Source organism: Cheilinus undulatus, linkage group 4 (genome assembly GCF_018320785.1).
Source record: "Cheilinus undulatus linkage group 4, ASM1832078v1, whole genome shotgun sequence".
In the NCBI taxonomy this organism is placed as follows: domain Eukaryota; kingdom Metazoa; phylum Chordata; class Actinopteri; order Labriformes; family Labridae; genus Cheilinus; species Cheilinus undulatus.
Window position 1 is genome coordinate 39,050,141 of NC_054868.1, and position 15,619 is coordinate 39,065,759.

The window sequence follows — 15,619 nt, forward strand, 5'->3', positions numbered from 1 at the left end:
CACATCCCCCAGGACTCACCCCTTCAACACTTCCCTCTAGGGATTCATCAGCTGGCTTACCAGATATTTGATCTTTCCTCAAATGTGCATGCTTTTTTTTTTGTTTTTGTGTTTCAATGTGGGCCTGTGTCTATGTGCCATGGGCTTATAATAATGTGGGTGCAATTAGCTTCATGTAAGCTGAGGTGTGAAGGCAGCACTGTCCTTGGCCTTTCCATGTGATCTGTGGTCATGCAGAAACAGTTTTGTTTAATGTCCCAGCATGCATCATTGCATCTGGTTCAGCTGAGTTGGCTGGAAGCTTAAAGAGTGTATAAAAGCAAACGGAAAAAGGACTGCTGAGCTAATTGAAGCTCTTGTGTTCCCTTCCTTTGGTAAAAAACCTCCACTTGCAGACATGAACTGCAAACCAGCTTCACTGCTGGCAGATTACACTGCAAAAACTAGAACCCAGGCTAATGCTTTTGTCTAATTCCTATTTCATTATCTTTCTTTTTAGCCACACTAACCTGATGAATGAGTCCAGATATAGATCTTATTTTAAGACATAACACAGCAAAAAAGCCTAAAATACTTGTGGTAAGTAAAAAGCAGCCAATGAAGGAAGCAAATTTACTCAAAATCCTTGAAATTATATTTTCATACCTAAATTTGCTAGTATGTGATTCAAAGTATAACTGACCCTGTTCCCAGCTGATACCAGCAGTAGAGCTACTAACGCTCATTAGAAATGGGATTGACTGATTAGCTATTTGTGTTAACAAGCAACTGAACAGGTGTACCTAATAAAGTTGCAGTAATAAAGTGTTGCAATGTGACTGGCCTTCATAATGTTATTATATAATATAAACCTTTCTTCGCAAAATAAAATGGAATTTTTAAAATCACTTCTTATTGTGCACTAAACAGACACTACAACAAAGCACAGAATAAGTTGCCCTTAACTTCAACCTGATGGAAACACTTTACACATGGCACTCCTAATCACATTACAGGTATACCCACTCTTGAGAGATATCGGTATTTTCAGAATTACTTTTGTTATGATGGCACCAAAGGATTTCATTCATTTCCACTGTTGAATGACACTAAAGATAACCTTGTTTTATTCAACTTTTGCAGACGCCACTACACCACTGGGATTGATCCAAACTTCATGTTGTTCATCCCAAACTCTGGCTCTCCATGCTGCATGACACAGCAGAAATCCAGAGCAGGCAACATCAGTCCAGTCTTTCACTGTCCAATTAGTGAGCCTGTGTGACCTGTTGACCCTGTTTCCTGTTCTTACCTGACAGGAGTAAGACCTCGTGTGGTCTCCTGCCACCATTTGTACATTCCTAAATGCACTGCTCACTGCCACGTGATTGGCTAATTAGATTGTTGCAACAAGACATAGGTCAGATGTTCCTAATATGAGGGCCGATGAGCGTACATGACAGGAAAGAGATATCACAATGCCATTTTCCCCAGTATTGTTCAGCCTTATTTTGAGCATTTCACCTTTAGAACACCACTGCCCTCTCCATATCAGCCTTTCAATACAGTGTAATATAGTATATAGAGGATCCAATAGAGACTGACCAGAGAGGAACCACAGAGTGACTGAAAGCACAATCACGGATGTGTTTGCTGCTTCAGCATCATGGATTTATTAATACACAGGAAAGTGAAGCATCTAATATTTCAGATCTGTGGTGTGGACTTGGATTATGAGCCCAGAATGTCTGTGGGCACTTTTGCACCATGAGTGAAGTTTTCAACTCAGTTACAGAAGTCCAACCTGTGGGGACTAAATTCAACATTAAAACGATGATGTACCGAACTCTGTTGAAGAACACTTTCTGGATCAAATGCATCATTCAGTCTTTCACTTTAACACTGGTCACTTGATTATTTTATGAATTCAATCTTAAAAATCAAAACCAGCTATATAACTTTTATTTTCCCGAGTGAATAAAACATGTTTTTAGTGTCACGTTATCATCTTTTCCCACATATTTTATCAACCGCAGGGGTATCCACGAGAGCACTGGCTGCAATTTTTGAAAATCATTCTGACAGCCCACCTTGTCATAGTGGAACAAACAGACATTAGCACAAGGCTTCCAGAGCTCTGGGAGATATTAACAGTTGTGCTTATGTGCACAATGACATATTTATATATACCATAAAAATATGTAAGAAAATACTCAAAAATAACTGAGGTTTGTCATTCCTCACATTAGTGCATTACAGTTAGTTTTATTTAACATCACAATTCATAAATTGAACCCTGCTAATGCTTTTACACAGATGACATATAAATGAACAACTTTTATGTCTTATATGTTAACAACTTTTCATCAGTTATTCATTTATATATTTATTTTATTATAATGTAAAACAAGTAATTATCACGACAATCAAAACTTTTTTTTTTTTTTTTTTTTTTAATGTCTCCTATTTTTGATTCTTTTTTTTATGTGGGAGAAACCGGAGCACCCGGGGAAAACCCAAAAGGAGGAGAGGGGGACTGGACTGAGGACTTATCTGAGTCCAGAAGTTAAAGAAGTTGGATGACCTCTATATCCTTCTTGAGATCAGCAGCAGACTTCTCCAGTTTTTGCTGAAGAAACCTGTTCCTCTCTCCTTCCGGTAAGAGATCAGCAGCTTCTTTCTCCCTTTCTTCTAGAAGACGCTGGTTCTTCTCCTTTTCAAGTCGAAACTCAGCAGCTAATTTCTCCTGTTCTTGAAGGAGAAGTTTATACTTCTCTCTTTCCTTTTCAGAATCAGCTGCCAGTTTCTCCTGTGTTTCGTGGAGAAGCTTGGTCCTCTCTTTTTCCAGCCCAAGATCCTCTTGAAGGCGCTGGTTATTGGCCCGTTCCAGACGGAACTCAGCAGCCAATCTCACCAGATCTCTTCTCCTCTCTTCATCCTCTTGTTTGAGGAGTTTATACTCAACTAGATCATCCTGAACCCGCTGGTTCTTGGCCCGTTCCAGGCGGAGCTCAGCAGCCAACCTCACTAGGTTTTTTCTTCTCTCCTCATCCTGTTTTTTGAGAAGTCTATCCTTCTCTCTTTCCTTTTTTGACTCTGTGGCCAGTTTCTCCTGTGTTTCTTGGAGAATCTTGGTCCTCTCTTTTTCCAGCCCTAGATCCTCTTGAAGGCGCCGGTTCTTGGCCCGTTCCAGACGGAGCTGAGTAGCAGTTCTCTCTTGATCTTGTCTCCTCTTCTCATCCTGTTGTGGGAGGAGGCTAATCTGATTTTGGAGATTTGTCACCTTGCGCATCAGATCCCTCTCCTTTGCAGAGTAACTCTCCTTCTGGCTTTGAATTTCCTCCTTTGTCTTTCTTTGGAGGGCTTTTAGTTCAGCCTTCAGATCAGAGATAACTTTCTGGTACTCTGTTGTCTCATCTGTATGGGACTGGAGTTCCTCCTCAAGCTCATTTTCAAGAGTGCCAACCTGATGTTTCAAAGTCGCCACCTCCTTCTCATATTTCTTGTTGAGCTTGTCATATAAAACCTGGAGGTTCTCCCGCTCCTCTTGAAGAAGTTGGATGATTTCTTTATTCTTCTTGAGATCAGCAGCAGACTTCTCCAGTTTTTGCTGAAGAAGCCTGTTCCTCTCTCCTTCCAGTAAGAGATCAGCAGCTTCTTTCTCCCTTTCTTCTAGAAGATGCTGGTTCTTCTCCTTTTCAAGTTGAAACTCAGCAGCTAAAGTCTCCTGTTCTTGAAGGAGAAGTTTATACTCCTCTCTTTCCTTTTCAGACTCAGCTGCCAGTTTCTCCTGAGTTTCTTGGAGAAGCTTGGTCCTCTCTTTTTCGAGTCCAAGATCTTCTAGAAGATGCTGGTTCTGCTCCTTTTCAAGTTGAAACTCAGCAGCTACAGTCTCCCGTTCTTGAAGGAGAAGTTCATACTCCTCTCTTTCCTTTTCAGACTCAGCTGCCAGTTTCTCCTGAGTTTCGTGGAGAAGCTTGGTCCTCTCTTTTTCTAGTCCAAGATCTTCTAGAAGATGCTGGTTCTTCTCCTTTTCAAGTTGAAACTCAGCAGCTAAAGTCTCCCGTTCTTGAAGGAGAAGTTTATACCCCTCTCTTTCTTTTTCAGACTCAGCTGCCAGTTTCTCCTGTGTTTCTTGGAGAAGCTTGGCTCTCTCTTTTTCTAGTCCAAGATCCTCTTGAAGACGCTGGTTCTTCTCCTTTTCAAGTCGAAACTCAGCAGCTAATTTCTCCTGTTCTTGAAGGAGAAGTTTATACTCCTCTCTTCCTTTTTCAGTATCAGCTGCCAGTTTCTCCTGTGTTTCTTGGAGAAGCTTGGTCCTCTCTTTTTCTAGTCCAAGATCCTCTAGAAGACGCGCGTTCTTCTCCTTTTCAAGTTGAAACTTGGCAGCTAATGTCTCCTGTTCTTGAAGGAGAAGTTTATACTCCTCTCTTTCCTTTTCAGACTCAGCTGCCAGTTTCTCTTGTGTTTCTTGGAGAAGCTTGGCTCTCTCTTTTTCTAGTCCAAGACCCTCTTGAAGATGCTGGTTCTTCTCCTTTTCAAGTCGAAACTCAGCAGCTAATTTCTCCTGTTCTTGAAGGAGAAGTTTATACTTCTCTCTTTCCTTTTCAGAATCAGCTGCCAGTTTCTCCTGTGTTTCGTGGAGAAGCTTGGTCCTCTCTTTTTCCAGCCCAAGATCCTCTTGAAGGCGCTGGTTATTGGCCCGTTCCAGACGGAACTCAGCAGCCAATCTCACCAGATCTCTTCTCCTCTCTTCATCCTCTTGTTTGAGGAGTTTATACTCAACTAGATCATCCTGAACCCGCTGGTTCTTGGCCCGTTCCAGGCGGAGCTCAGCAGCCAACCTCACTAGGTTTTTTCTTCTCTCCTCATCCTGTTTTTTGAGAAGTCTATCCTTCTCTCTTTCCTTTTTTGACTCTGTGGCCAGTTTCTCCTGTGTTTCTTGGAGAATCTTGGTCCTCTCTTTTTCCAGCCCTAGATCCTCTTGAAGGCGCCGGTTCTTGACCCTTTCCAGACGGAGCTGAGTAGCAGTTCTCTCTTGATCTTGTCTCCTCTTCTCATCCTGTTGTGGGAGGAGGCTTATCTGATTTTGGAGATTTGTCACCTTGCGCAGCAGATCCGTCTCCTTTGCAGAGTAAGTCTCCTTCTGGCCTTGAATTTCCTCCTTTGTCTTTCTTTGGAGGGCTTTTAGTTCAGCCTTCAGATCAGAGATAACTTTCTGGTACTCTGTTGTCTCATCTGTATGGGACTGGAGTTCCTCCTCAAGCTCATTTTCAAGAGTGCCAACCTGATGTTTCAAAGTCGCCACCTCCTTCTCATATTTCTTGTTGAGCTTGTCATATAAAACCTGGAGGTTCTCCTGTTCCTTCATCATTTGTTTCTTCTCCTCTCTCTTCCTCTTCTCCTCCTTGGGCTTTGTCTCTGGTTGCCAGTTCATCTCATTTATTCTGGATTCCATGTCCAAGTTGGGAATGTTCTCCTGAATCTTGCCACTTTGTGTTTTAAAGGTGTCAGCCTTTTTGCTAGATTTCACCTTTCCTGGCATTTCGCTGTAGTTTTAACGTTGAGTTAAAATGGTAAGGCTAATCTAAACCAACAAATGTTGACAATAAATTGTCTGCCTTTGGTGAGCCTTGAAAATTTCTCTAATTTCACCTCTGACTCAGGATTAATCCCAGCTGACAGCAGCACTATAAGGTAGAATGGAATGGTCTTTGATGCATTCCGCTTCTTTGATCTTAGTTGCTTGGGTCTGAGTCTGGCTCCTCCCACTTGGGAATTCCCCTTCCCACTTTTTTCAGTAGGTCGTCTTTTTTTTTTTTTTTTATTGACAAAATTGAAAATACAAATAATGTGGCATGTAGATCTTATACAAATATATAAAGAAAATAGGCTCAGGTGCATGTTCAAAACATAGGTAAAATTACAAAGTAGAAATTAAAACAACCAAATCCAATGTAATAAAATTAAATCATAAATAATCAGCTTATAAAGAAAAACAAAAAAGATAATGGAAAATAAAGTGCTAGGGCTTTTCTTGCAGTTTGTATTCCTCTATAGTGTCGAGAAGATTCCTTGCCTTTTCGTTTTTCATGACTTTAAGGGCTTTAATAAATATTAGGAACTCATTGAAAAAGATACAGAACTTTGGGACTGATTTCATGTATCTACATTTGTGAATGTAAAACTTTCCAAGGATGTTTCAGTAGGTCTTCTTCCACTAGTAAAATTCCCCAAAACCCTCAAAAATTCTTAGCGAAATCCTTTTAACAACTGTTTCAATGCAGGAACCAAATACTTTTATTCATGGTTAAAGTTTTTTTTCATGATTTTAAACTCATTATGCACCATTTTCTACCATTATCTCTACAGGGTGTGTGCAATCATGTGATCCCAAATGTCAGCTCTAATGGACCTGTATGTTACCTTTAATATCAGAAAATTTCTACACACATTGAATATGATCCCTACACTTTTTTGCACAAGGCACACCTAAGGTTAAGCCAAAATCTCAAGGCACACCATATTTAAATCAATACAAAATAGACATTTTAATTAATGTTATTCAAGGTGGACTATAAGGGGAGAGCTTTCTAGGGCCCAGCCAACTAAGGGATCATAGAGATGGCAAAAGTAGGCAAAAGGTGGCAAAGATGGGTTATAAGTGATTAAAAAACATGCAAAATTGGGCAACAAGTGGCAAAACAAGTCAGAAAAAGGTGTAAATTGGTTAAAAAAAACGCCAAAATAATGGGTTGAAATTGGCAAAAACTTGTTGAAAGTGTCAAAATAGTGGCAGAAATGGCTTACAAGTGGTCTTAAAAGGGATACATGTTGTAAAAAGGTGGTAAAAATGAGTTCAAAGTGATTTAAAAAAAGGGCAAAATTGGGCAACAAAAGTGGTAAACAAAGGCAAAAGCGGGCAATGAGCCCTATGAAAGAAAATGTTAAAAGTAGAGAGATATCACAAAAGCTGTGGTGTGTCAAATTGCTAAAGACATGGTGCCAGAGTTTTTAGTTGTAGTGGGAACATTGTAACCTGCCATAGAGCATCCTTGAAGCCTGATTCTGTTGACAGGATGGTGTTCCTAGCACAGAATCTGTGAAATGTTGAGCAGCGGGGCCTTACCTGCCTAAGTTTTTGTTCTAACATATTTCCTGTTTTGTTACCTTAACACAGAGAGCAATATTTGTTACATTGCCCATGTCAGTTTACTTTCTTCATTAGAAAAAAATATTTGAATGTTCAGGACTCAGGGGCTGTTCACAAGAGAAAGCACTTTTAATAGAAAGAAATACCAATCTCAGAGAAAAGCTGCTTGGTCAGATGTAGTAAATGTTATTTATGTTTTGTATTTTCTCTTTTTACATTTTGCTTATTTGCACAGCTATATGTATTTTGTTTCGCAGAGAAGAAATGTACTTTTTATAACTACTTATTACTTTACTTAATGTACTTATTACTTTACTAATTTACTTTATTTCTTGATTTAATGAATTTAATTCTTTATTAATTTATATACAGGTAGTTTCTTTTCATGTAATAAATGTACATGTCAACCTATGCATCTGATTCAATAGAAGACAGTATTCAGTTCATGTGGATTTGACTCAAAACTGAATCAGTTTTTATTCCTTCCTCACAGACAAATATATTGAGATATATATCTAATATCGAGATATAGCTGAAATATATGGAGATATACAGTTTGGTCCATATCGCCCAGCCCTAAAATAAATTATCACCTACTTCACTGCCAGTCTGCAGGGGAAGACTTAATTACTGAGATTCAGTGAGCTTAATTAGAGGCCTCACTTTACTGACAAAAAGGCAGTAATTAGGGCTCTTCACTAGCCCTGATGCTGATGGTGGAGTACAACCGAACACGGCCATTAAGTATAGACTAAACTTTCCCTGCTGCATCGATTGCATTTCTAAATCTTGTTTGCATCCTATAACTGATACAGATATAGCAAAGGCCACCTGTTGCATTTTATTGCTTTGCATCTGCTATATTTATAATGCCGTTCAAGTAAATCTACCTAAGAGTAAGAGGTGACAGGCTGCAGAGCTTCTACGTTACATCATCATGTCTATTCCATGCAGATCTGGTTCATTTAAGAGAATTCTTTAGGATAATGAGACCACGTTGACAGAGGACCATCAGACCAGTTATAGCTTTAGATATATATGACATTTTAAAAGTAAGGCATATGTTAGAGGGGAATTTAAGGAAATATGATATCTGGAGGACACACTGCTACTCAAAGTATGTAAGTGCAAAGAGATAAATAAGAAAAAGAAACCTCAGTGACCCAGTTGGTTGTTGACAATTTCCCAGTCTGGAAATAGAGATTAGTTATTGATGAAACTGAATTAATTAAATGAACTGTAATGAAATTCCCAGTGCTCTTTTTAGAACATGGTTCATGCATTTGTTCAAGAAGTTTTGAATGTCAAGCCAGAGCATGTTTTCTTTAGAGATAGATTCCTTAAAGTAAGTATTGACAAGAAAGCTTATCACGCATATCTTCACACATTTCACAGTGTCCCTTCAAGCACAGGTTGAAAGGCAACATTTAAAAAACTCACAAGAGGACCCTGGAGGCGAGGATCCTATTGTTCCTGAACCATAAAGTTTAAAGCATGAGGTTAAGGATGGTTCCACTCTTTCACTTCTACCAGCACACAGCCACAGTGTGGCTCAAGTCCCCTTTGACCCCTTCTTTTAAGCATGCTCCTCTTTCCAGTGGGGCGAAAAGAGAGGGTGGCTCTATACCGGGTGTCAGTCATGGCCAACTGCCTTAAGTCTTTGTGATGCAAACACCCAGGAGATTGACAGAGAGCAGGAAGTTTCAATTTAGAGAAGCCATTAAAAGACAGATAAAGTCTAAGGACAGCCTTCAGGCAGTGATTTCTAAGCAACAGGCCTGAGTTGGGTGTCGGTGTGAAATATGAAAGGATTCCTACCATTGTCTTCAATCGTGAAGTAGAAGATATCACTCGTGGCATTGCTCCCATCCAAAAGCACGTAACAGATCTTCATGTCATCAATATCAGCTGTTGGTAAAACACATTTAGAGTGAGAGAGTTAGCTGGGAATGAGAGAAAGATAACTGTGACCACTAAGACTCTTTTACAAGGTTTCAATTACAACCCTAGGGCTGCAATTAAAGTGATCTAGGCTACAGGAGACATCTTGAGTGTTTCAAGGAAGGGCACATTTTCAAATATCTATTACAAAAGTTTAATCTGTGGTTATTATATTAATGGTAATAACAAGATGTGGTCATATATTCAGCATAATTTAAGTTTCTACAATTAATAATGCATCCTAACAATATCAACAATTTTTTTAACCATATTCACTTACAACTAATCCTTGGTTCTAATTTATCTATTATACGTTTATTCCCTGCTTTTTACACTTAACCTCACCTACCTGATTGGATATTCATTTTTAAATAAAATTTGTTGATAGGAATTTGAGTTTTCTGCATCTACTTCTACATCCATCTTTGTTACCTGTGTGTTTTCTATTAAATCATGCAAAAACATAACCTAAACTTTATGACAATTTACTCAACCAATGTTAAATCCGTAATTTGACCAAAACAAGGCTGACACTTACATTTAATAAAACAAAGCAACATAAAAGTTAGCATCACTTGCTTGGATTTCAATCAGATTTAAAGAAATATAGCATTCCTTTGAAGTAGTATTTCTGACAAGCTTACCTCTTCAAGAACTATATTCCTTATTTCTTGTGACCATGTTTGATCTCTAACAACTATTAAGGGGAATTGTGGTTCTCAGATGCTATTGAATGTTTTATTGTGCTCAAAAGCAGGCTAGTTGCTTGCTTTTTTGTTGTTAATTGACTACTAAGTTAATAGGTAAGTATTAAAAAGCTAGCATACAATACAGTATATAGCTGATTTACATGAGTTTTTTGACTCAAAATGGCTCCCTACTACTACTGATAACAGGGTGGGTGCTAAAATTATAACATGCAAAATGCTTAAATGTTATGTTATGCAAAGGGAACTGTGGACTTAGCTCATAACTGATCTCTCTTATATGAGCTGTCAGAGTTATTGTATTCATTGATATAAATCATAAATCTGCTTAGTTTAACGAATTAAATACTTTGTTAAATGTATAGTGGGTGTGCTATTAGCTTACCTTGTGTGAAGGTCTTGACGCTGTCATTGCCCAGGGCTAAGTTCATGATGAAGCCATGCAGAGGAGCCTCTGACACCGTGTACTTCAGCACCTTCTGGGCACTGTCACGGTCCTCTGACCGAAGGGACTTGCTGGTGATCAGGAAGCCAAGGTGACCTGTTGGGAGAACCTTGAGGGAGGCAGCAGCTTTGTTCACCACAATCTGGGGCACACCATTGTCCACAGTGTTGATGTGGATTGTCATCATCTGGGGCTTGCGTGTCTCATACACAGTGTCAGGAAATATGTAGAAGTCAAGGTGAGTGCCATCTGTGACAGTGAAGGAGAAGCTGTCCTCATTTGATTCAGTACCATCATGCTTGTAGCTGATTAGATTCTCGTTTAGGTCCTGCTTGGTAAAGGTGGTGATTGGCTTGGTATTGTTGAAAAGCAGCTGCCCATGCACTGGCACCTGGGTGACTATGAATCGCAACAAGTTATCTGGGGTGTCTCGATCTTCAGCTGTCAACTCAAATGGTGTGATGAGCTTGGTTTCTCCCTCATCTACAAGAAGTTTGTTTATAGTCAAGACAGGTTTTTTATTGTCTACGTCAGTGATGGACACTCTGAACGTACGGAAGACAGGATTAAAGCCATCCGTCACCTCAAACTCAAAACTGTCCATTTTCATCTCATCATCTGAGGTATGGATGTAGTAAATCTTGTTGCCAGCAAGCTGTAGTTGGGTGAAGGTGGAAATGGGAACACCTGGTTGGTCAGTGCTCTCCAAGTGTCCTCTACTAGGAGCTCTTGTTATGCTAAAGCTGAGGTATTCATCAGGACTGTTAATGTCAGTGGTGCTGAGCAGGTCAGTGGTAAGAGTTACTTTCCCTCCTTCTTTTAAAGTTACACCTTTGTTGATAACATCTGGAAAGACCATGTCAATGCTTCCAATGTTGATGTAAAAGTAACGATCAATAAGTGGATTGATTCCATCTGTGACATCAAACTTAAGCAGGTCTCGAATTCCCTCCTGGCCAGTGTGTACATACTGAATTAGCTGGTTGTCAATTTCATCCTGTGTGAAGTTCATTCCAAGGGTGATGTTGCCCAAAACTTTGCCAAACTTGTTGATACGCTGAAGGTAGCCTTGCCCTGGGCCATAGCGAACAACATAGGTCAGCTCCTTGTCTTCAGAGTCAAGATCTGTTGCTTTCAGAACCTTGTTGCTGATGACTTTTGTCTCTCCAATCTCAACATCAAGACCATCATTGATAGCCATTCTTGGTGTCTCATCATCAACAGGAATAACCATGATAAGAACAGTTTTTTCAACTTTGTGTTTACCATCTGAGAGTCTGATTTCAAAGCTGTCCTCTTTGGTCTCTGAGTCATCGTGTTCATAAACTATATTAGAGGCCTCTTTGATTTGTTCCAGATCAAAAATTTCCACAGGGATGGTGCCAGTGCTGAGCTGCTGAACTATTGAACCATGTTTAGGATTTTTGATGATCTCAAAGTGCAGCTCGTCCCCAGGGATGTCAGCATCAGCTGCGTTAAGAATAGGTGTGTCAATGACAAGACTCATGCCCTCCATTACCACAAACTCACGGATGAAAATCTCAGGTTTCTCATCATTGGCTGGAATGATGACTATAGGGAAGAAGTGGCGTTCAGAGAAGTTAATACCATCTGAACAGCGGAAGGTAAAGCGATCCTCCACAGGTTCAACCCCTTTGTGGATGCTTTGTACATAGTAAATGTGACCAAGATTAACATCTTTAATGCTAAAAGCAGTGATTGCTGTCCCGGCCCTGGATTTCTCAGAACCTGCTGCAGGGGAGATGTTCTCCACGTAACCAGATGTTGGCTGGACGATGATAGTGCACAGAAGATCATCATCATCAGTGTCTATATCTTCAGCTTGGATGTGGCTTGGGGTAATGACATTCTTCTCCCCTTCCACTACTACAAACTGCTCTCCAACAATGACAATAGGTGGAATGCTATCAACAGGAAGGATGGTGACATGAACTGTCACCCCTTGAACCTTGTTTCCACCAACAACCCACTGATCTGACAAATCAGACAAGGTGAGGTTGAAAGAGTCGTGCTCTTTGATGGGTCCAATTTCACCTGAAGTGTGAGCGTACACAACTGCCCCATTAATGATGTCTGCCTGGGTGAATCGCTCAGCTGGAGCACCATGAACCAGGATTTCACCGAGCTTTGGCGGGTCTTCAACAATAAAAGTGAGCATAAGGTCATCTGTGTCTTCATCACGGCCCTGAATGACATTACTTGTGATCTCTGTTGCACCATTTTCCAGCACATCAATGGATGCTCCAAGTAGACCCTCTGGGAGCATAATTGTGGGAATCTCATCATCAATTGGATCGATGGTAATCTTAATGGTGATGGGAACCTCATGGAAACCATCGCTGACATCAAGCTTAATGGCATCACTCAGGGATTCCTCTCCACTGTGGGTATAAGCTATGCGCCCATTTGCAATGTCTTCCAGTAAAAATGTTTCACCGTTTGCCATGTCGATCCCCACGTACTGCAGCTGCCCGTACACAGGAATCTGGGTCAGGGTGAAGACGATATTTTCATCCTCTGTATCTGTGTCAGTGGCATGGAGCTCTTTCCTGGTGATGATGTATGTGCTGCTTTCCATTACAGTGAACCCTGTGTTAGTGATAATTGGTGGTTTGTTGTCAACTGGCTGTAGGAAAATGGTAAAAAGTCCATCCACCGTGTTACCAGCAGTGTCTTCCACAATAAAAGTGAACTGAGCCACTTTAGGTGTAATGCCTAGCTCTTGGTCTGGTGGCTTGTAGGCTACTTTATGGTGATTAACCTGGGCCTGTGTGAACTCAGTAATTATAGTGTCAGGGCTGTCAGTCAGGACAATATCACCCAAGGGGGCTGGGTTGTTCTCATCAGTGTCAGTTGGAGACTTAATGATGGTGTACTTCAAGTCCCTATCATCTGAATCCAAATCAGTATAGCACAGGAATTTCTTCTTAAAGTGTGTCAGTTCGTACTCTTGAACAGTCATGTGAAGGGTGGTACCAGGAAGAAGCTCTGGGGGAAGGTCATCGACGGGATGTATTTTGATAGTAAACATGTGTTCCCCTGATGGATTAGGAGGGTCATTGTCATCCTGAACCCGGAAAACAAAATGATCGATTACAGTGGTTGTGCTATGCGGCCCAATGTGACGGTAGAACAGCTTTCCATCAAGAATATCCTGCTGGAACCACTCAGTCACCACCTGCTCGAACATCTCATCTGCCTCACTGAACTTCCACAGAGATGGGTCAGATGGAGGCTCCACTTGTCTCAGCAAGAGCTCACCTACTGTGGAGTAAGGAGCTTCCAGGATAAATTTAATGGTGGAGTCTTCTGAATCAATATCTGTGGCACTCAGGATGAAGGGGGAGATCTGCATTACTTCACTCTTGAAAAGCACCAGGCCAGTGTTTGCATTGATAATCGGTGGCTCATCATCAGTGGGAGCAATAGTTATGGGGAACAAAAACTCCACTTCATTACTTCCGTCAGTCATTCTAAAAATAATGTTGTCACTATAGGTATCACTGCCATCGTGCTGGTACACCACAATACCAGCGTCGAGATCGGCGGGTGTAAAGAATTTCCTGCGGGTGCCAAGCACGGTCAGGTCTCCATGCTTTAAACCATCAACCACAGTTATTCTGACATCCTCAAGGTTGTCCTCATCACTAATCTCTAAATTCTGTGAGCTGGAAAGAGCTCTGGACTGCCCTTCAAACAATAGCTGCCCTGTATTTTTGGTCGCAACTGGAGCCAGGGTATTCATCGGCTTCACCACAATCATAAAAGCAAAGGTATCAGACACAGCGCCATCAGTGTCTACAACTTCTAACTCTAGTTGGAATATCCTCTCTACTTCTGAGTCCTCTGAGGGTGGCTTGTAAGCTATTTTGAGATCTCGGATGTCTCTTTGATAAAAAGAGGTGATGGGCAAGTTCTGATCATCGGTGCTGATGATATAACCCTGCTCATGGCTTAGAGGGGAAGTAATATTGAAAATCAAATCATCTGCATCACTTTCAACGTCTTCAGCAGCAAGCATGTCACTTGTTATAGCTGTCATCACAAACTGATCAACCTCCATCATCATCATGGCTACAAAGCTGGGTTTAGGAGCTGTGTTTTCTGCACCTTCTCTGATTCTAACCATCATTTGGAAATATTCTTGCATTATTGTGTTGCCTTCGTTATCCTGCAGCTCTACCATCATTGGAATATAGTCTCTGTTTGGCGACTTGGTTTTAGCTGTATGCTTGTAGCGGATGCCCTGTTGCACAAACTCATCACAGTCAATCATTTGGCCATTGGAGGGATTATTCAAAAGGGTGCCGTACCTGGGGAGACCTCCAGCGCCGACCAGAGTGGTAATCTTACACTGTGTGACACCATCCTCAAAGGAGAACTCCAGAGCCTTTTTGTCAATAGGGCTGCTGTCACCACTGAGCTTCTCAACATTAAGGGGCATATTCCTGGTGAGGATCTCAAGCTGCTGGAAAACCACCTCCACTTCCAGCATAAAAGGGACAATAACTGTGTCAGTCTGGGAGTCGTAGCGGAGCTGCAGCTTCACGCGGTCTTTGCTCGGGCTCCGAGATCCAAAATGAGTGTATTTCACTTCATCTGGTCCAAACGCACAGGGGAACTTTTTAGGGGTCAGCATGCCGGGTTTCTGGGCCAGTGGGTCATTGTCCAAAACAGTGATGTGGCAGCGGTCGCCAGGCTGCACTTCTGTTACCAGGTCATTCAAAGGGTCCAAAAATACAGACCTTCCAAAAGGCACCCTGATCCCATTGTTAGCGATAATGATGTTGTCTTCATTAGGTCCAGATCTTTGGTGATATAGGTGAGCTGGGTCAAAAGGCTCTGCATCTACTGATTCAAAACAGAGGCTGAGAGCAAAAGTCACAAAAAGGCATCTTAAAAGTTCCCACTTTTTACAAAGTGAGAAACTTTGCAGACAGCCAGCCATATCTGCAGCCAGATGCCTGACAGTTTATTGTAAAAGTCAGCAGTAGCAGGCAGATGTGTGTCCCAAATGGGTAAAAATAATGAAAAAAAAAACCTATGTGATGATGAAGGCCTCAGCGCAGGTCCTCTGTGTGTCTCTCTGTTTCTATGTGGCCACACAGACACAAGTGTGGTGAATGCTGCAGAGCCGTGCAGGTAATAATGAAACAGTAGACAGTGACAGGCAAAGGCTCCTCCTTCTGTCAGCACAGGGAGGGAGCCTCCTGCCCCCATGGCTAATTTAAGACAAACCATTGGACAAGACTGTGAAAGTGCTCCCCCAACCAACACCCAGCCTTCTGCCCTTCACTGACTGAGACAAGTGAGGGATAAAAATCCAGTGACAAACTATTCTTCCACACTTTAGTGGAAGGTGTTATCAAAGCC

The 15,619-nt window shown here is 41.3% G+C and overlaps 1 protein-coding gene across 1 annotated transcript in view; it reads right to left on the bottom strand.

Moving 5' to 3' along the window:
* frem3 (Fras1 related extracellular matrix 3) overlaps positions 1-15,333 on the bottom strand; it is a 43,778-nt gene extending 28,445 nt beyond the window's left edge. The window contains exons 1-2 of the mRNA XM_041784042.1: positions 10,166-15,333; positions 8,951-9,040 (exon numbers count right to left, since the gene is read on the bottom strand). Of these exons, the coding sequence (XP_041639976.1) occupies positions 8,951-9,040; positions 10,166-15,194 (5,119 nt within the window). The 5' untranslated portion in view covers positions 15,195-15,333. The remainder of the gene's footprint in view (positions 1-8,950; positions 9,041-10,165) is intronic.
* Positions 15,334-15,619: the final 286 nt, after the last annotated feature.